The sequence below is a fragment of the Anguilla rostrata genome, chromosome 7 (genome assembly GCF_018555375.3).
Source record: "Anguilla rostrata isolate EN2019 chromosome 7, ASM1855537v3, whole genome shotgun sequence".
Lineage (NCBI taxonomy): Eukaryota > Metazoa > Chordata > Actinopteri > Anguilliformes > Anguillidae > Anguilla > Anguilla rostrata.
The window spans coordinates 21,134,044-21,147,963 of NC_057939.1; the positions used below are offsets into that span (position 1 = coordinate 21,134,044).

General features: G+C 46.5%; 1 protein-coding gene across 19 annotated transcripts in view; it reads right to left on the bottom strand.

Moving 5' to 3' along the window:
- The window catches only part of ablim2 (actin binding LIM protein family, member 2), an 85,562-nt gene that overhangs the window by 26,946 nt on the left and 44,696 nt on the right, over positions 1-13,920 (bottom strand). For 15 of the 19 annotated variants that reach the window (XR_010331245.1, XR_010331258.1, XR_010331255.1 and 12 more), the window contains 5 exons: positions 12,538-12,664; positions 9,623-9,716; positions 3,458-3,545; positions 1,572-1,630; positions 797-835 (listed from right to left, as the gene is read on the bottom strand). Coding sequence is in view for 3 of the 19 variants with exons in the window: in XM_064343621.1 (XP_064199691.1) it covers positions 797-835; positions 1,572-1,630; positions 3,458-3,545; positions 9,623-9,716; positions 12,538-12,664 (407 nt within the window). In the remaining 16 variants the exon portion in view is untranslated. The remainder of the gene's footprint in view (positions 1-796; positions 836-1,571; positions 1,631-3,457; positions 3,546-9,622; positions 9,717-12,537; positions 12,665-13,920) is intronic. The other 4 variants (XR_010331256.1, XR_010331250.1, XR_010331246.1 and 1 more) reach the window with 1 other exon arrangement.

Below are 13,920 nucleotides of genomic sequence, written 5' to 3' on the forward strand. Positions count from 1 at the left end.
TCTGCTGTGGTTAACAGAGTGAGTGAAAGAGCACACTGTGTCAGAAAGGAGGCTAGTCATGTGATGTGATTTGCTAATGAAAATATGCATACGGATAATCTAATCAGGCCCAAATTCCAATGGTTTTGAAGTAACAAGGCAGACAGACGTTCAACAAGCTATAAAACATTTCGTTATGTGACTAATATTCTTTTTCACAAAGGGTATTCACCAACTAATGCAATGCATTGTGCGTCACAGCAGAAAACTGTCAAAATGGCCGACTTCTACATCGCAGTGTGTGTTTGTGTGTGCATGTCTGTGAGCGTGTGTGTGTATGTGCGCATGCCTGTGAGCGTGTGTGTGTGTGTATTATAAACATCTAAAAAAAATTCTAAAAACCATAGATAGCAGTTTGTTTTTTTGCATTTCCACCCTGCTGACAAAAACAAGCAGCTGTGTCAAATCGGCCAAGACGTTAGTATCAAACCATTTCACCATTTCACCCGCCATTTTCACTCTGCGGTTATTTCAACTAGTAGCCCCTACGGTAAGTGCTATATTGAAGCGTGGCTCTAAATGAGTAAACAGGGAGGGGGCTAGATGGATGAAAGCTGTGTGTGGCTTCAGCAGTGTGAAAAACAGCTCTACTGGAATGTGGTCCGCTACATCGGCTGGGACACAGGGAGGCGGGTGAGTAGCCTACACGGGTCGAGCGGGTCTGGCACAGTTCCGGAGGGTTCTACTGAGAGCGAAGCGGGTCACAGAGTAAACCCATGCAGGGGAAGCCCGTGGGGGAGGGGCTACATTTACACACCTGTGAAGAACCATCTCGGAGCTGAATCCGCACCTGTTTCTGGAAGGAGTGGCGTAAAGAGGAGGGTGGGGGCGTGGGGTTACATTCACCCCTATTACTCTCCCGCTCGCTCTGTCTCTTTCTCTCTCACTCACTCTATCATTCTCACTCTCTCTCTGTTTCTCTCTTTCTTTCACTCACCCTCTTGCTACTGTAGTTCCTTCTCGCTGTCACTCTCGCATGCACACACACACGCGCACACACGCACGCACACACGCACGCACGCGTGCACACACACACAGAAAGTGGCCTTTACACGTAGCAGTGCATTTACACACAAATTAAGTATCACTCAGTGACAGAGGGCTAATCGCCATTATTTCAAAGGACAGCTTTCAGGACGCTTTCCACAGGTAGATTTACATACACAGTTAAGTAAGTCCATGTAACTTGGCTTTCAACCACACAATTATGATCTTAGTTGCAAAATGTACTCAGCCCCAACAAATACCAGACTCATTAGGCCCACTGAGTTTGGGGAAACAACTGACTTGTGTGTCACAGTGACACACTCTAGGCAGAGCTCAGCGTGCTGTGTGGCCATCAGCCATTTCATTCTCACTGTTATAAATATCCATGGAGACTGGCACTGATAAATCTGGACTCATTCATGAGAGAGCCCGTGACTCATCGGGCGTGAAGGCATGGGGAACGAGGAGCTGATGAGATTGGGGAGCCCCCCGCGCTGCGCCAGAACACCCCTCTCTCTCCTTCTCTCTCTCTCTCTTTCTCTCACCTTGCTTTTCTCCTCCGCACGCGCCGCCTGTCTGCAGGGGGGGTGCCAGATGGAGGAGCCTGGGAGAGACAGAGAACGCCCGTAAGAGAAGCACAGCAGGGTGAATTCATGCTAGCTTAAACAGTGCTGGAGGAATGTTTCAGACGACGATGGTGATTTAAAACAATCTGCTGTAACTGCAGCAAACCTCCACACATCAGTACAGACCCTTAACTGAATGAACTCCACATCACATCCCTGTTTTTTTGGGGTCATATCCTTTTTTTTGCTGTCACATTATTTCACATCATAACACAGTCAGCATTAACTTTTCTCTTGTGCTTTCAAAACTTTGTTCCTAAAGAAAATATAACAACCATTGGATGTTCACACAAATATATTAATTCAATTTGAATGCATACATGTCTGGTTATTACAATAGAATCACTGTGTGTACAATTAAACACAATAGAAATAATATGCAGATTTGTCAGATTCAATTAATAACACTGTAGAAATTCTATGGAACTGCATCAAAAGAGAAGCCCATCTGGGCGGATACTGTATATACCTAAGCAGCAGGAAGGCTGCTCAAAGAAGCAATGAGACCACACCCTCATAGGGCTGTAGAGGGCTTTCAAAAAGGGAAAACTCCATTCTGATGTGTCACCTGCCAATGTAACTCATTGTAATAACCTTTATACCAATTATTATCAATTCTACAGTAATACAATAATATTCAGCACAGTTATATTATTTATTTATTCAGCATATATTTTATAACAAATACATGTGGTTAATTTAGTTTCATTGTCTTCTTTGTCGCCTCTATGTTTTGTATAAATGCAAAAGGTAGTTCTTTATGTCTGAGGTGTGTTTAGACCCTGGTAAACAGGCCTGTTTGTCTGACTGGAACAGATCTCAGCTTTCCGTAGTTCCCGCCACTGTAAGGGGAACACAAGAACTTACGCTGTGCCCAAAGGCACAGGAGAACAACCAGTCACCTATTAACCATGTTTCCCCAAGGCCACAGTGATGTCCTCACAATGTCGAATACACACCCCGGTGCGCTCGCCCTGTCAGTGTGAGGGATGCTGATAAACAGCACGGTCCCCGCAAGTCGCTTCCAGGAGGAAATAAATTGTCTGGGTAAATACTGCGGACAGCAGTTGGGTGGTAAATCAGGCACTGCACATCGCCAGTGCCCGATCCCTTTATTAAATTTAGAGGTCATTAAATTATGTATCCGGGTTTTGTAGACGTGATTTACTGCATTACTAAGCTCGTCAGTGTGTATGTTGATTCAGTTCGTTAGCCACGCAGTGAGAGAGACAGAAACAGAGGCAGACTAAGAGAAAAGGAGAGAGGGAGTAAGAGAGAGATCAACAGAATGGCAGTGTCAGAACAATAGCAAGCCAAAGAAAGACCATAAAAAAGAATGAAGTGGGAGAGAGAGAGAGAGAGAGAGAGAGAGAGAGAGAGAAAGTCGTGAGGGAGTAGCAGATGTTCCTGTGTGTGAGGTCCGCAGACTCCCTGATGAGCAGGAGTGGGGCTGAACACCGTGTTCAGGGGTAACTTGATCACACATGCCTGGCGGAGGCAGACGCTGCAGTCTGAGAGCCTGCAGCCCCTGTCTGAGCCGAGATGGAGTCAGTAGTGCAACCCGAAATCCTCCATCATGTGGGGCCCGGTCCCTGGGGACAGTTACATTACAGCCGCAGGTGATGTGTGTGGCCTGGGATACACAGCGAGCTCATCATCACGGTCTGATTCCCCTCATTAATCCTACTCACTGAAGCTATCCTAATCGCTGACTGCGCAAGTTTGCAGGATGGGAAAGCGACTCGGAGGAGAGAGGTCTTGGCCCCCCCCCGTGCATTGTGGGTAAAAGGGCCCACGTGGTTTACCTTGCAGGTACATCTCCTCTCCCTCTCCGAACATCTGGTCACATTTGGCGCAGCGGGCGCAGGTTGGGTGGTAGTGCTTGTCCCCAGCCTGCGAGAAAAGAGAGAGCTGTTCACACCCACAATACACCCGTCTCGTTTAACAGGGTAGAAACACACACACACACACACACCATAATGGGGACCTATCTAAGGCTTCTTAGCTTGTGCGCAGTCCACCTGTGTTACCTTCCTCGGGTGTATGAAAGAAGCGCTCAGTGTAATTCTCACTCAAACCTGGAGCCATCAGTAGCTCTGATCTCTAATCCACATCAAATGCCCAACACCTAATTCCATTTATTGGAGTATCTGTGAACAAAAAAGGTGGTTCACGTTCTGCCAATATCCCACCAGCAACCATAGGTGCATTTATGACATTTGGTTTGTTTGCCATGACTGTAAATCAATTTTGCACTCTTGTCTTCTCAAACTCAGCAGACTTATGTTAAGACATTACAAAGGACCTGGAAATATTGCAGCCATACTTACAGTGATCAGCCAGTGGGTGGCACTGTGGCACAGGTTAAAAAATATTTCCATTTACCTTACTGCTTATGCATGAATGATGGATTTACTGGTGCATGAATCTCCAAGTATACCATTAAAAACAGATTTCTTGTGTCAGACCACCTGATCTCAATCTAGTGTTCAGTGTAAACTCTCATCTGCCAAACCCATGCACTACAGTATGTGTGGTGATAGAGGTACGTGGAACCTCTGGGCCAAGATGCTAACAGGAATACTTTGTTAATGTTACGACTTTTTGTTTTTTAATAATACCACAAGCATGTTGAGTAGCTATAGGCAGGTTCTTTATTATTACTGATTGAGTTTCACTGATAAAAAATAAGACTCTGACCCAGGTACACAAATCATTCACCCATTGACTGAAGCTGCACTGAGCAGTGAACTATACAAATTTATAGCACGGTTCTGCCTGCTGCCAAACCCTCATCCATGGATTCCTCATCCATCTCTCTCTCCCTCTTTGAATGATGGATGCAGTTCTTAAATGGGAATGCAAGCTTTAGGTGACAAATCACCCAAGTTCTGCCATCTGAAGTGCCCTTTTCTCTAAAATGCCAAGCTCTTCACAGAGTGTGAATACAAAGCTTTACCTTAAGACAGTGTATCCAGATACCTCAAATCCCCCATCTTCAATTAATCTCCCATCCAAATGCTAAATGCTATTTCACCAGATCACAAAATTCCTCATCTATCACTCCAATACATATTTAAACTGAAACATTCTCTGGTGCCCCTGATAAAGGAAAAATCTAACCTTCACAGAAATCCCCCTTCTCTGGTGCCTGGTGGTAGATCACTATGATGCAACATGAAGCTTCATGAACCCAAAAGTGGGAGTGGTTAGCAGTGGTTTGAATAAAAATATACAGACTCCGCTCTGTAGAGTAAATTGAATTATAGGATTATTCTATTAACAGGTATGAAAGAATCCATACTCCATACAGCTAATGTATGATTCATTTTAAGTATAGACAGTTACTGCAGTAATTCAAAATCTCCTATTGCTATTTGACAGCTCAAGTGGTAAACAAAAAAGTAATATAAAAACCTGTAATTTTAAATAATATACTTAAATTTACACTGGTTATAACAGCCACAGATTAAACTCGAGTTTTAATGATTTTAGCTTCCATTCCAGTCATTTAATCTATTAATAAAAATGATTAAAAACCATGGAAACCATTTTGCTCCTCTCGTGCCTGCACCAGACGCATGGTGAACACATCTCTCCTGTGAGAGTGGCCGCCACAAGGGGAGCCTCAAACAGACCTGACCCAGGAAAATGAGAGCGATGAACAACCGGAAGCCTGGATGATAACAGATCGCTGCTCTCTTTCTTTTTTCTCTTTCTCTTTTTTACATGACAGAATGTAGGGCAGCACGGTGGTGCAGCGAGTAGCACTGTCACCTCACAGCAAGAGGGTCCTGTGTTGGGGGTAGGGGATCATACAGCTTGGGCCTTTCTGTGTGGAGTTTTCATGTTCTCCCCATGTCCGTGTGCACAGACACGCAGGTAGGCTAATTGGAGACGCTAAATTGCCCATAGGTATAAGTGTGTGAGTGAATGGAGTGTGTGTCCTGCGATAGATTGGCAGCCTGTCCAGGGAGTATTCCTGCCCCTCGCCCAATGCACGCTGGGATAGGCTCTAGCACCCCCTTCGACTCTGACCAGGATGAGTGGGTATAGATGATGGATGGATGACAGAATGTTCTTCTCCATTCTTTGTTGTTAAAGATAGTTCTTTTCACCATGGTTTTTGGCTCGTATCTCCTAGACAGAAATATATCACCAAGTTGCTGCCTTGTTACCTAGAACTAAGCAACTTGTCTCTCTGGCATCTGCCATTTGTCCAGGCTGACAGTGGGATATCAGGAAGTTTAGTATCAGATTCTACTTCCTGGAATAAGACTATAAATGACACGCATCCTCACGCTTATCACGCACACCGGAACACTTCTGGTACAGAGACAACAAGGTTTCCCTAAATCCCTTCTTTCCCCCCTGCAGATAACAGGAAACAGATTATTATTCATGTGAAATGGAAACACGCAGAGTGTGTAATCCCTCATGCGAGTCTTTAGTTTAATATTTATTACTATTTTGAAGCAATGACAAAAGCAATCACTATAAATGTATGTTTGGAAAGTCCTGTTAAATTGCAGAATGGCATATCGAATAGGACCAGCTGCACCTCAGTAGACCAGTTGTTTCTGGGAAGCAAAATATTTTTTGGTTGTGGAAAGTTGTGCCTCATGATTTTTCCAGGTTGCTAACACATGTTTCTGCAAAAACAAGTTTTCTTGTGGAAAGAAAAAATATATGCATCATCTGGACACATTTACAGTGTAACCAGAAAGCTGTGGTTTGGGTGCGGCAAAAAAACACTGCAAAACACAAGGGTGCAACAACGCAGTTATTTACCACAACCTGACTGTACACAACCTAATAGTGAGAGAGAGGGGCAGAGGGCACATGAGGGGAGAATCAACACTCTTTCACATTAGCCTTGGCACCTGCCAGCTAATAATAGAGACTCATGATTATCAAGGGGAGTTATCTCAGTGCTGCACACTCTTAGAGACCCTGTGTAATCAAAGACACTATTTTTAATTGCTACACATAAATAACCAAGGAAAACAGTATGGTGACAACCCTATTAAACCTATTTTATTCAACTTATTGCTAGTCATTTCTTAGCCATACTAATTGCACGGTTGTGATTACGACAGATGACGATGATTGTAATTGTCTTAATTGTCTTAATCGCTGTCAAGCGAATGTATCTGTAATAATTTCATAATTAACTCCACATTAACATTTTCGCAATCAGAGGTGCCACTGTTTTGCGGGCAGCCAATCAGTGAACTTGAAATGAACATCGATACAAATAGGACATGCCAGACCTCCAGCACTCATGTTTAGAAACAGTGCAGACCGTATCTGGTAAATGATGCATAATTTGAGGTAACATCAGGGTTAGGGTTAGGGTGGGTCCGCGTGCATATCATCACCCTCTAGCACCCCCCACTGGTCAAGAGGGTGTTTGAGGTCTGCTTGCCATAGCTGCACATGAAGTGTCTTCCTCAGACTCTTGTTTGTGTGAGCTAAGCTAGTGGACTGTTGAGTGAAAAGAATCAGTTGATGACACCACATGCTTCAGAGGGGAACGTGTGCTTGTCTACACATTGTCTACACACCTCTCCTATATCGGGTGTGAAGATTGCAGCGACTGCACACAAAATCTGGCAGGAAATGGGGGGGGGAGGGTGGTGTACTGGGTCTTTAATAAAGGTAGACAAAACTTAGCGAAGTTCTACATCATTTTGAAAAAAAAGGTATATTTATGATGCGTGATAAAAAGAAAGAGTCTGGAGCCCTGGTTTACCAGTGGGTTCAAAAAATGAAATTACTGCAGGTAAATAAAGACTCTAACATACAAATAACAACAGGGGGTGGGTGAAAAGATCAATTCTCAATATGAGAATAGATTTCATAAAGAAACCTCAGAGAAGAGCCTCATTAGGGACAGGCTAAAAGCACTCAGCTGAGTCTTTGAGCTTGCGGATCAATGTGGCCCTGACGTGGAACACGACCTCAGTGCCCACTGTCTTATGAGACGAGATTAATCAGGGAACAAGCACTCCATCTCCCCTGTCTTCCCCTTAACAGGGCTGTGGCTTTTGCATTGCTCCAAAGGAACAGAACCTCTCCACACTCTCTGCAATACCGTCCACAATGCTTAAGAAGTGAACTTCAACTGAAAAACTGTACAAATATAGCATGCCAGACCATCAACATCAGGTTCAGGTGTGTATCATCACCCTCTCGCGACCCCTGCTGGTCGATAGGGTATCTGCAGTCTGCTTGCTAAAGCTTGTTAATGTGCCTTTCTTAGAATCTTGTTTGTACAAGCTAAGCTTGTGAAAAATGATGTGAAATGTTTACGAACACCCTCAAAGCACACCTTCACATTGATCTGCCTGGACACACTCCTCCCACACACTTTCGGCAGTGACATCCACGAGGTTCAAGAACTATGACCTACAAGCGCAGCTTCCTAGCAACCCCACCCTAGCTGTAACCCCGCCTCTTTCTGTGACCCAGACTGCACTCTAAGCTCTCTAAGTGTTCCAGGTGTCCTTCGTCTGGGTTAAATGTTACGGCATGTCATTGAAGAATGGCTACAGAGGCCCAGCGAGCACATTGTGTCTAACTGAGAACAACATACTGCTGCCACTCGGCAACCAGGCCATTTCAGTTTAACGCGTTGTGATGTGACAACAAAGTATTAACATCTTTAAATAGCAGGGAAGCTCCCCAGCATGGTATCCATTGAATCAAGGATTTCCAGCCCATGCCTGCGCTTGGCATTTTCCCGCTGCCATGACGACCGTTCCGCGGCAGAGCGAGTCGGACCGGCACGGGTCCTCCCCCGTGACTTCAGCGAGCGCCGCTTCAGTCCTTTTCCCTCCGTAACTCAATCTCTCGCCGTCTGAGGAACCGCAACGGACTCGCCTGAACCTGAGATCAACCAACTTCAGGTAACGAGCCCCACGCTGCTGTTTCTGAATCCGGGCTGCAGGCACACAACGCGCGTTCTGCATGACAAAATGCGCCCCGCAGTTTTTTAAGAGGATGATGTAATGATAAAAAAAACCTCCACGGAGTATAAACATACCGATTCCATCCGGGAGTCCTTATGAATATGGAAACTGGATATGAGCTTATGAGGGGAGGTGGAGAGAGAAGGCAGAGAGCGGCATTGTTTTCCGGTGGCTGCCCTCCATTCACGCGGGGGTTCACAATGCGTTCGCCCAGGCCCCGTACGGCTCCGCCTCCCTCGAGAGTATCCCATGACCCTCGGCTCGCCCCGACGCAGAACGGGACCTTTCACAGAGCCATTTCCCTGTGGCGCCGATCTCTGATCTGCTCCTCTGTGGAGGGTCTCACTCAGTGTGTGTGTGCGTGTGTGTGTCTGTGTGTGTGAATCTGTGTGCATGTGTGTGTCTGTGTGTGTGAATCTGTGTGCATGTGTGTGACTGTGTGTGTGCATGTGTGTGCGAATCTGTGTGCATGTGTGTGTCTGTGTGTGCATGTGTGTGTGAATGTGTGTGTGCGTGTGCGTGTGTGTGTGTCTGTGTGTGCATGTGTGTGTGTGTGAGGAAGGGGAGTTCAGTAGTGAGAATGATACCTTCTATCCGCAGATGTACATTACCCAACACATCTCTTGGTTGTACAGAACAGTAAACAGGCTGGAGATGATATATGGCAGCTTTGATTCATACAACCACAGCAGAGTCCTGTTCTGGATCAGATATCTGCATGGATCCACAGATAGCTCCCATAAAATACAGCTGGTGGGTGGATCAAAACATGAGACCTTGGTGTGTGTGCATGTGTGTGTGTGTGTATGTGGATGGGTGAGGGGTGGGTAGTGAAAACACACGGTTTGGTGAGAGAGTGTATGGTCGGGGTGGGGAACGCGGCATAGTTAAGCTGATATAAACTAATGTAAGTCGAGTCTCAGTGTAATGCTAATGGTGAATGAACACACACTGCATGTAACAGTAAGGCCAGGAGGGCAGCCAGCCTCCACTTACCTCCAGCACCTTGCCAGTGATGTACTTCTTGCAGTTCTCACACTGGATCCCGTACATGGCGTGGTAATCCACCTCGCAGTAGGGGATCCCATCCCTGCAGAACGAGAGGCCCATAGGAAGTGGTTAGGCCCAACTGACAATGGTAACTATGTTAAAATATTCAAGGTACTGTACTCATCTGTAGCAAAATTTGACATTTCCAGAAATATTAGTCATACAAAGACATTATAGTAATTCAGTAAGTAACTTAAGAATCAGGTGGAGAGTTCTGTGAGCACAATACTACAACTGCTAGCAGTTTCTGTGTGCAAAGGCAAAATGTCATGTCAAACATCTTCTGAAGAGTTGACCCACAGTGTGAAAGTATGGAAGCCTGTTGGGGCCAGTCTTAAACAGCTCTTCGCTTCCCTCCTTGTAAGAATCAGGTAAATTATATCAGTAGTAATCACTGCTGACAGTTTCAGCACAAGTGTTTTAAGCAGAGGACTAAGACAACCAGAGGTTTAGGTGAGCTCAACCAAGCAGGAAGCTTTAGCACAAACTAGCCTTCCCCCTGCTCGCTCTCCCTCTGTTTCTCTCTCTCTGTTTCTCAATCTTGCTCACTCGCTCTCTCTCTCACTCTCCTCCTCCTCCTCCATGTTATCCCATTCCCATGCCCGCACTCACATTGTCGCCTCATATTTCTGCCTCTTTCATTCACCTTCTCTCCCCCACCCCTACCTCATACACTCTGCCACTCCACCTCAATTCCAACTCTCTTACCCCTCTTTTCCTCTCCCTTCCTCTACCTCACTCCCCCACCTCCCTCCCTCTCTTAATCAGAGAGCTGATAACTGGAGCACCACAGCACAGCCGCTAAATGCCAGTTCCCTAGAAACCACTGACTGTGTGTCTGAGGATTTGCCCCTGCTCCCTTTGAGATGAGTCACAGGTGAGGACCCATCAGTTTTCCGCTTAAGAGCATACTGTGTGCCACATCCCCACTGAATGGCAGGCTCCTCCACTACAGGCACACATTTTACATCCAAACATCTCACACACACACACACGCATACACACCTGTGTGAGAGCGGTCGAACCGTGCCCTATAAATGTTTAAATTCTGAATAGTGCTGCCTGCAGTACTGCAGTGTCAGGCCAGCCCCAGATCAGCGAAACGACTCCTCTCAACCTCAGCTGATCGATGGCCTTAATTGCGCATTTGCTTACTTCCCAAATTAAAGGTGGTTTACTGTGCTGAGCTTCACATCTGATGGAAGTACTGTGACATCAGATCCGAAAAACCAGGACAAAGCATAAGAGGAACTAATGCAGCAAATGAATGAGAGAACAAGTGAGAACAGGAAATCACCCAATGAAGATGTTGTACTGCCTCTTCATATCGGATGCTGTCTCTCCATGGGTGCATTTCACTAATTCAAACCAATGATTACAAATGACTGCATTAGAATAATATCTATACACCACGATAATTACTCAGGCTCTGTTCTGTCCTGCAGAACAAAAGTAAAAGCAGACCGGAAAACATGGTGCTTTTATGGGTATGTTATGTTGTGTTGTGAGCAGTATGAGTCCAGGGGAGACACATGTGCTCCATTTACACTCCAGGGCTGAATTGGAAGGGATGTGTTGGGCCGCTGGGATTGAGGGTTTTGAATAACGCTGTTATCGGTGCAGGCTGTCTTCCTGTCTGTAATCTGGCATCCGAGGGACTCTGATAGCGTTTGACAGAGACAACTGTGGACTCACCCCTATGGACCACCATGTGCAGAAAGACACACAACCTCTCTCTCTCTCTCTCTCACACACACACACACACATACACAATCATACATACTATACAATTACACACATACATATTTACTGTACATGAGTACACACATACACATATTTACACATATAAATGCATACCTGCACATGCAATGCTGGCATGCACACACAAAACATAGACAGACACACACGCACACACATAAATGAGTACACACATATACATATATACACATATAAACTCACATACTGTATGCCAATGTAATGCCTACATACACACAAAACAGACAGTCATGCAGACACACACATAGGGAGTTTGGCCTGTTTTTAAGCAGCCACAGCTGTCCTGTTTCCTTGTGAGTAATGAAGCTGGAAGCAGGTGTAGCTCAGCTGAGACAGGGACACATGCTCACTTAATCAATGCAGCGGTGGAGCTGCAAAATGCAACTGCAGCATCTTCGTTTGCCTTCATCATGCCTCCTCTACCTCCCTTCCCCAAAACCCTTGTTTTCCTCAGCATTCCACCCCCTTATATCTCAAAACAGCCCCCTCACATAGCTATCTGCCCTCCAACAGCTGCAGAAAAAACAAAAAAACACCTCAAAAAAACAAAAACATCTCTCAAAAAAAAAACATCTCTCATACCAGAGATGTACTGGGCCTCTCCGTCTTCCTTTAAATTCATGAGATGTCTTTGTGATTTGATCCCCACAAAACCTCAGTTCTTTCATTAGCAGTAGCTATTTAATCAGGCTTGGAATCAGGTGCCAATGGGTTAGAAAGAGGGGGGCTGATATCCACCATTTACACTTGAAAAAAGCAGAATCTACCTACTGATGTCGCCCTAAGATTTGATTCAGGTCCCTGGAGCCCCACAATCTTCAGCTAATTACTTCACCACTGAAGCACCAGTAAATAACACCTCAATGAGCACCACAATAACACTCATTAATTTCCAGGCTGTCGTAGGGGGTGCCATGCCACAGTCATGTGACATAACTGTGACCTCACCACTGTGATGTGGTGTGGCATTATCATGTCTCTTATGGTAGTGTATAGAGTAGTGGCACAGAATCACTCTATGAAAGGCAGTGTTGGTTGGTGTGCATTCATGATTATGAGTGAGTGACTGGGTGGGTGTGACTCACTTGCTGATGTACTCGGCGTTGAGCACTTTGTTGCAGATCTTGCACTTGAAGCAGCCGAGATGCCAGTGCTTGTCCAGGGCCACGAGGGACTGCTCGTTCTTAAACTCCTTACCACAGCCACAGCAGTCTGAGGGGCGGAGAAAGAGGGGCTCTGTCAATCACCGGCATCTGTCCGCCTCACCATCCCTCCATCTACCTCACAACCCCTCCATGCACCTCACAACCCCTCCATCCACCTCAGCATCCCTCCATCTACCTCACATCCCATCCACCTCACAACCCCTTCATCCACCTCACCATCCCTCCATCCACCTCACCACCCCTCCATCCACCTCACAACCCTTCATCCACCTCACATCCTCCACCACTCACCACCCTTCATCACCTCACCACCCATTCATCCACCCACCATCCTCCATCTACCTCACAACCCCTCCATCCCCTCACAACCCCTCCATCCACCTCACAACCCCTTCATCCACCTCACCATCCCTCCATCCACCTCACAACCCCTTCATCCACCTCACAACCCCTCCATCCACCTCACAACCCCTCCATCCACCTCACAACCCCTTCATCCACCTCACAACCCCTCCATCCACCTCACAACCCTCCATCCACCTCACAACCCTTCATCCACCTCACAACCCTCCATCCACCTCACACCCTCCATCTACCTCACAACCCTCATCCACCTCACCACCCTCCATCCACCTCACAACCCCTCCATCCACCTCACAACCCTTCATCCCCTCACCATCCCTCCATCCACCTCACCATCCCTCCCATCCACCTCACAACCCCTCCATCCACCTCACAACCCCTTCATCCACCTCACAACCCCTTCATACTCCTCACAACCCCTTCATCCACCTCACAACCCCTCCATCCACCTCAAAACCCCTTCATACTCCTCACAACCCCTTCATCCACCTCACCACCCCTTCATCCACCTCACCACCCCTCCATCTACCTCACAACCCCTTCATCCACCTCACCATCCCTCCATCCACCTCACAACCCCTCCATCCACCTCACAACCCCTTCATCCGCCTCACCATCCCTCCATCCACCTCACCATCCCTCCATCCACCTCACAACCCCTCCATCCACCTCACAACCCCTTCATCCACCTCACAACCCCTTCATCCACCTCACAACCCCTTCATACTCCTCACAACCCCTTCATCCACCTCACAACCCCTCCATCCACCTCACAACCCCTTCATCCACCTCAAAACCCCTTCATACACCTCACAACCCCTTCATCCACCTCACCACCCCTTCATCCACCTCACCACCCCTTCATCCTCCTCACCATCCATTCATCTTCCTCATCATCCCTTTATTCACCTCACCATCCCTCCATCCACCACACCACCC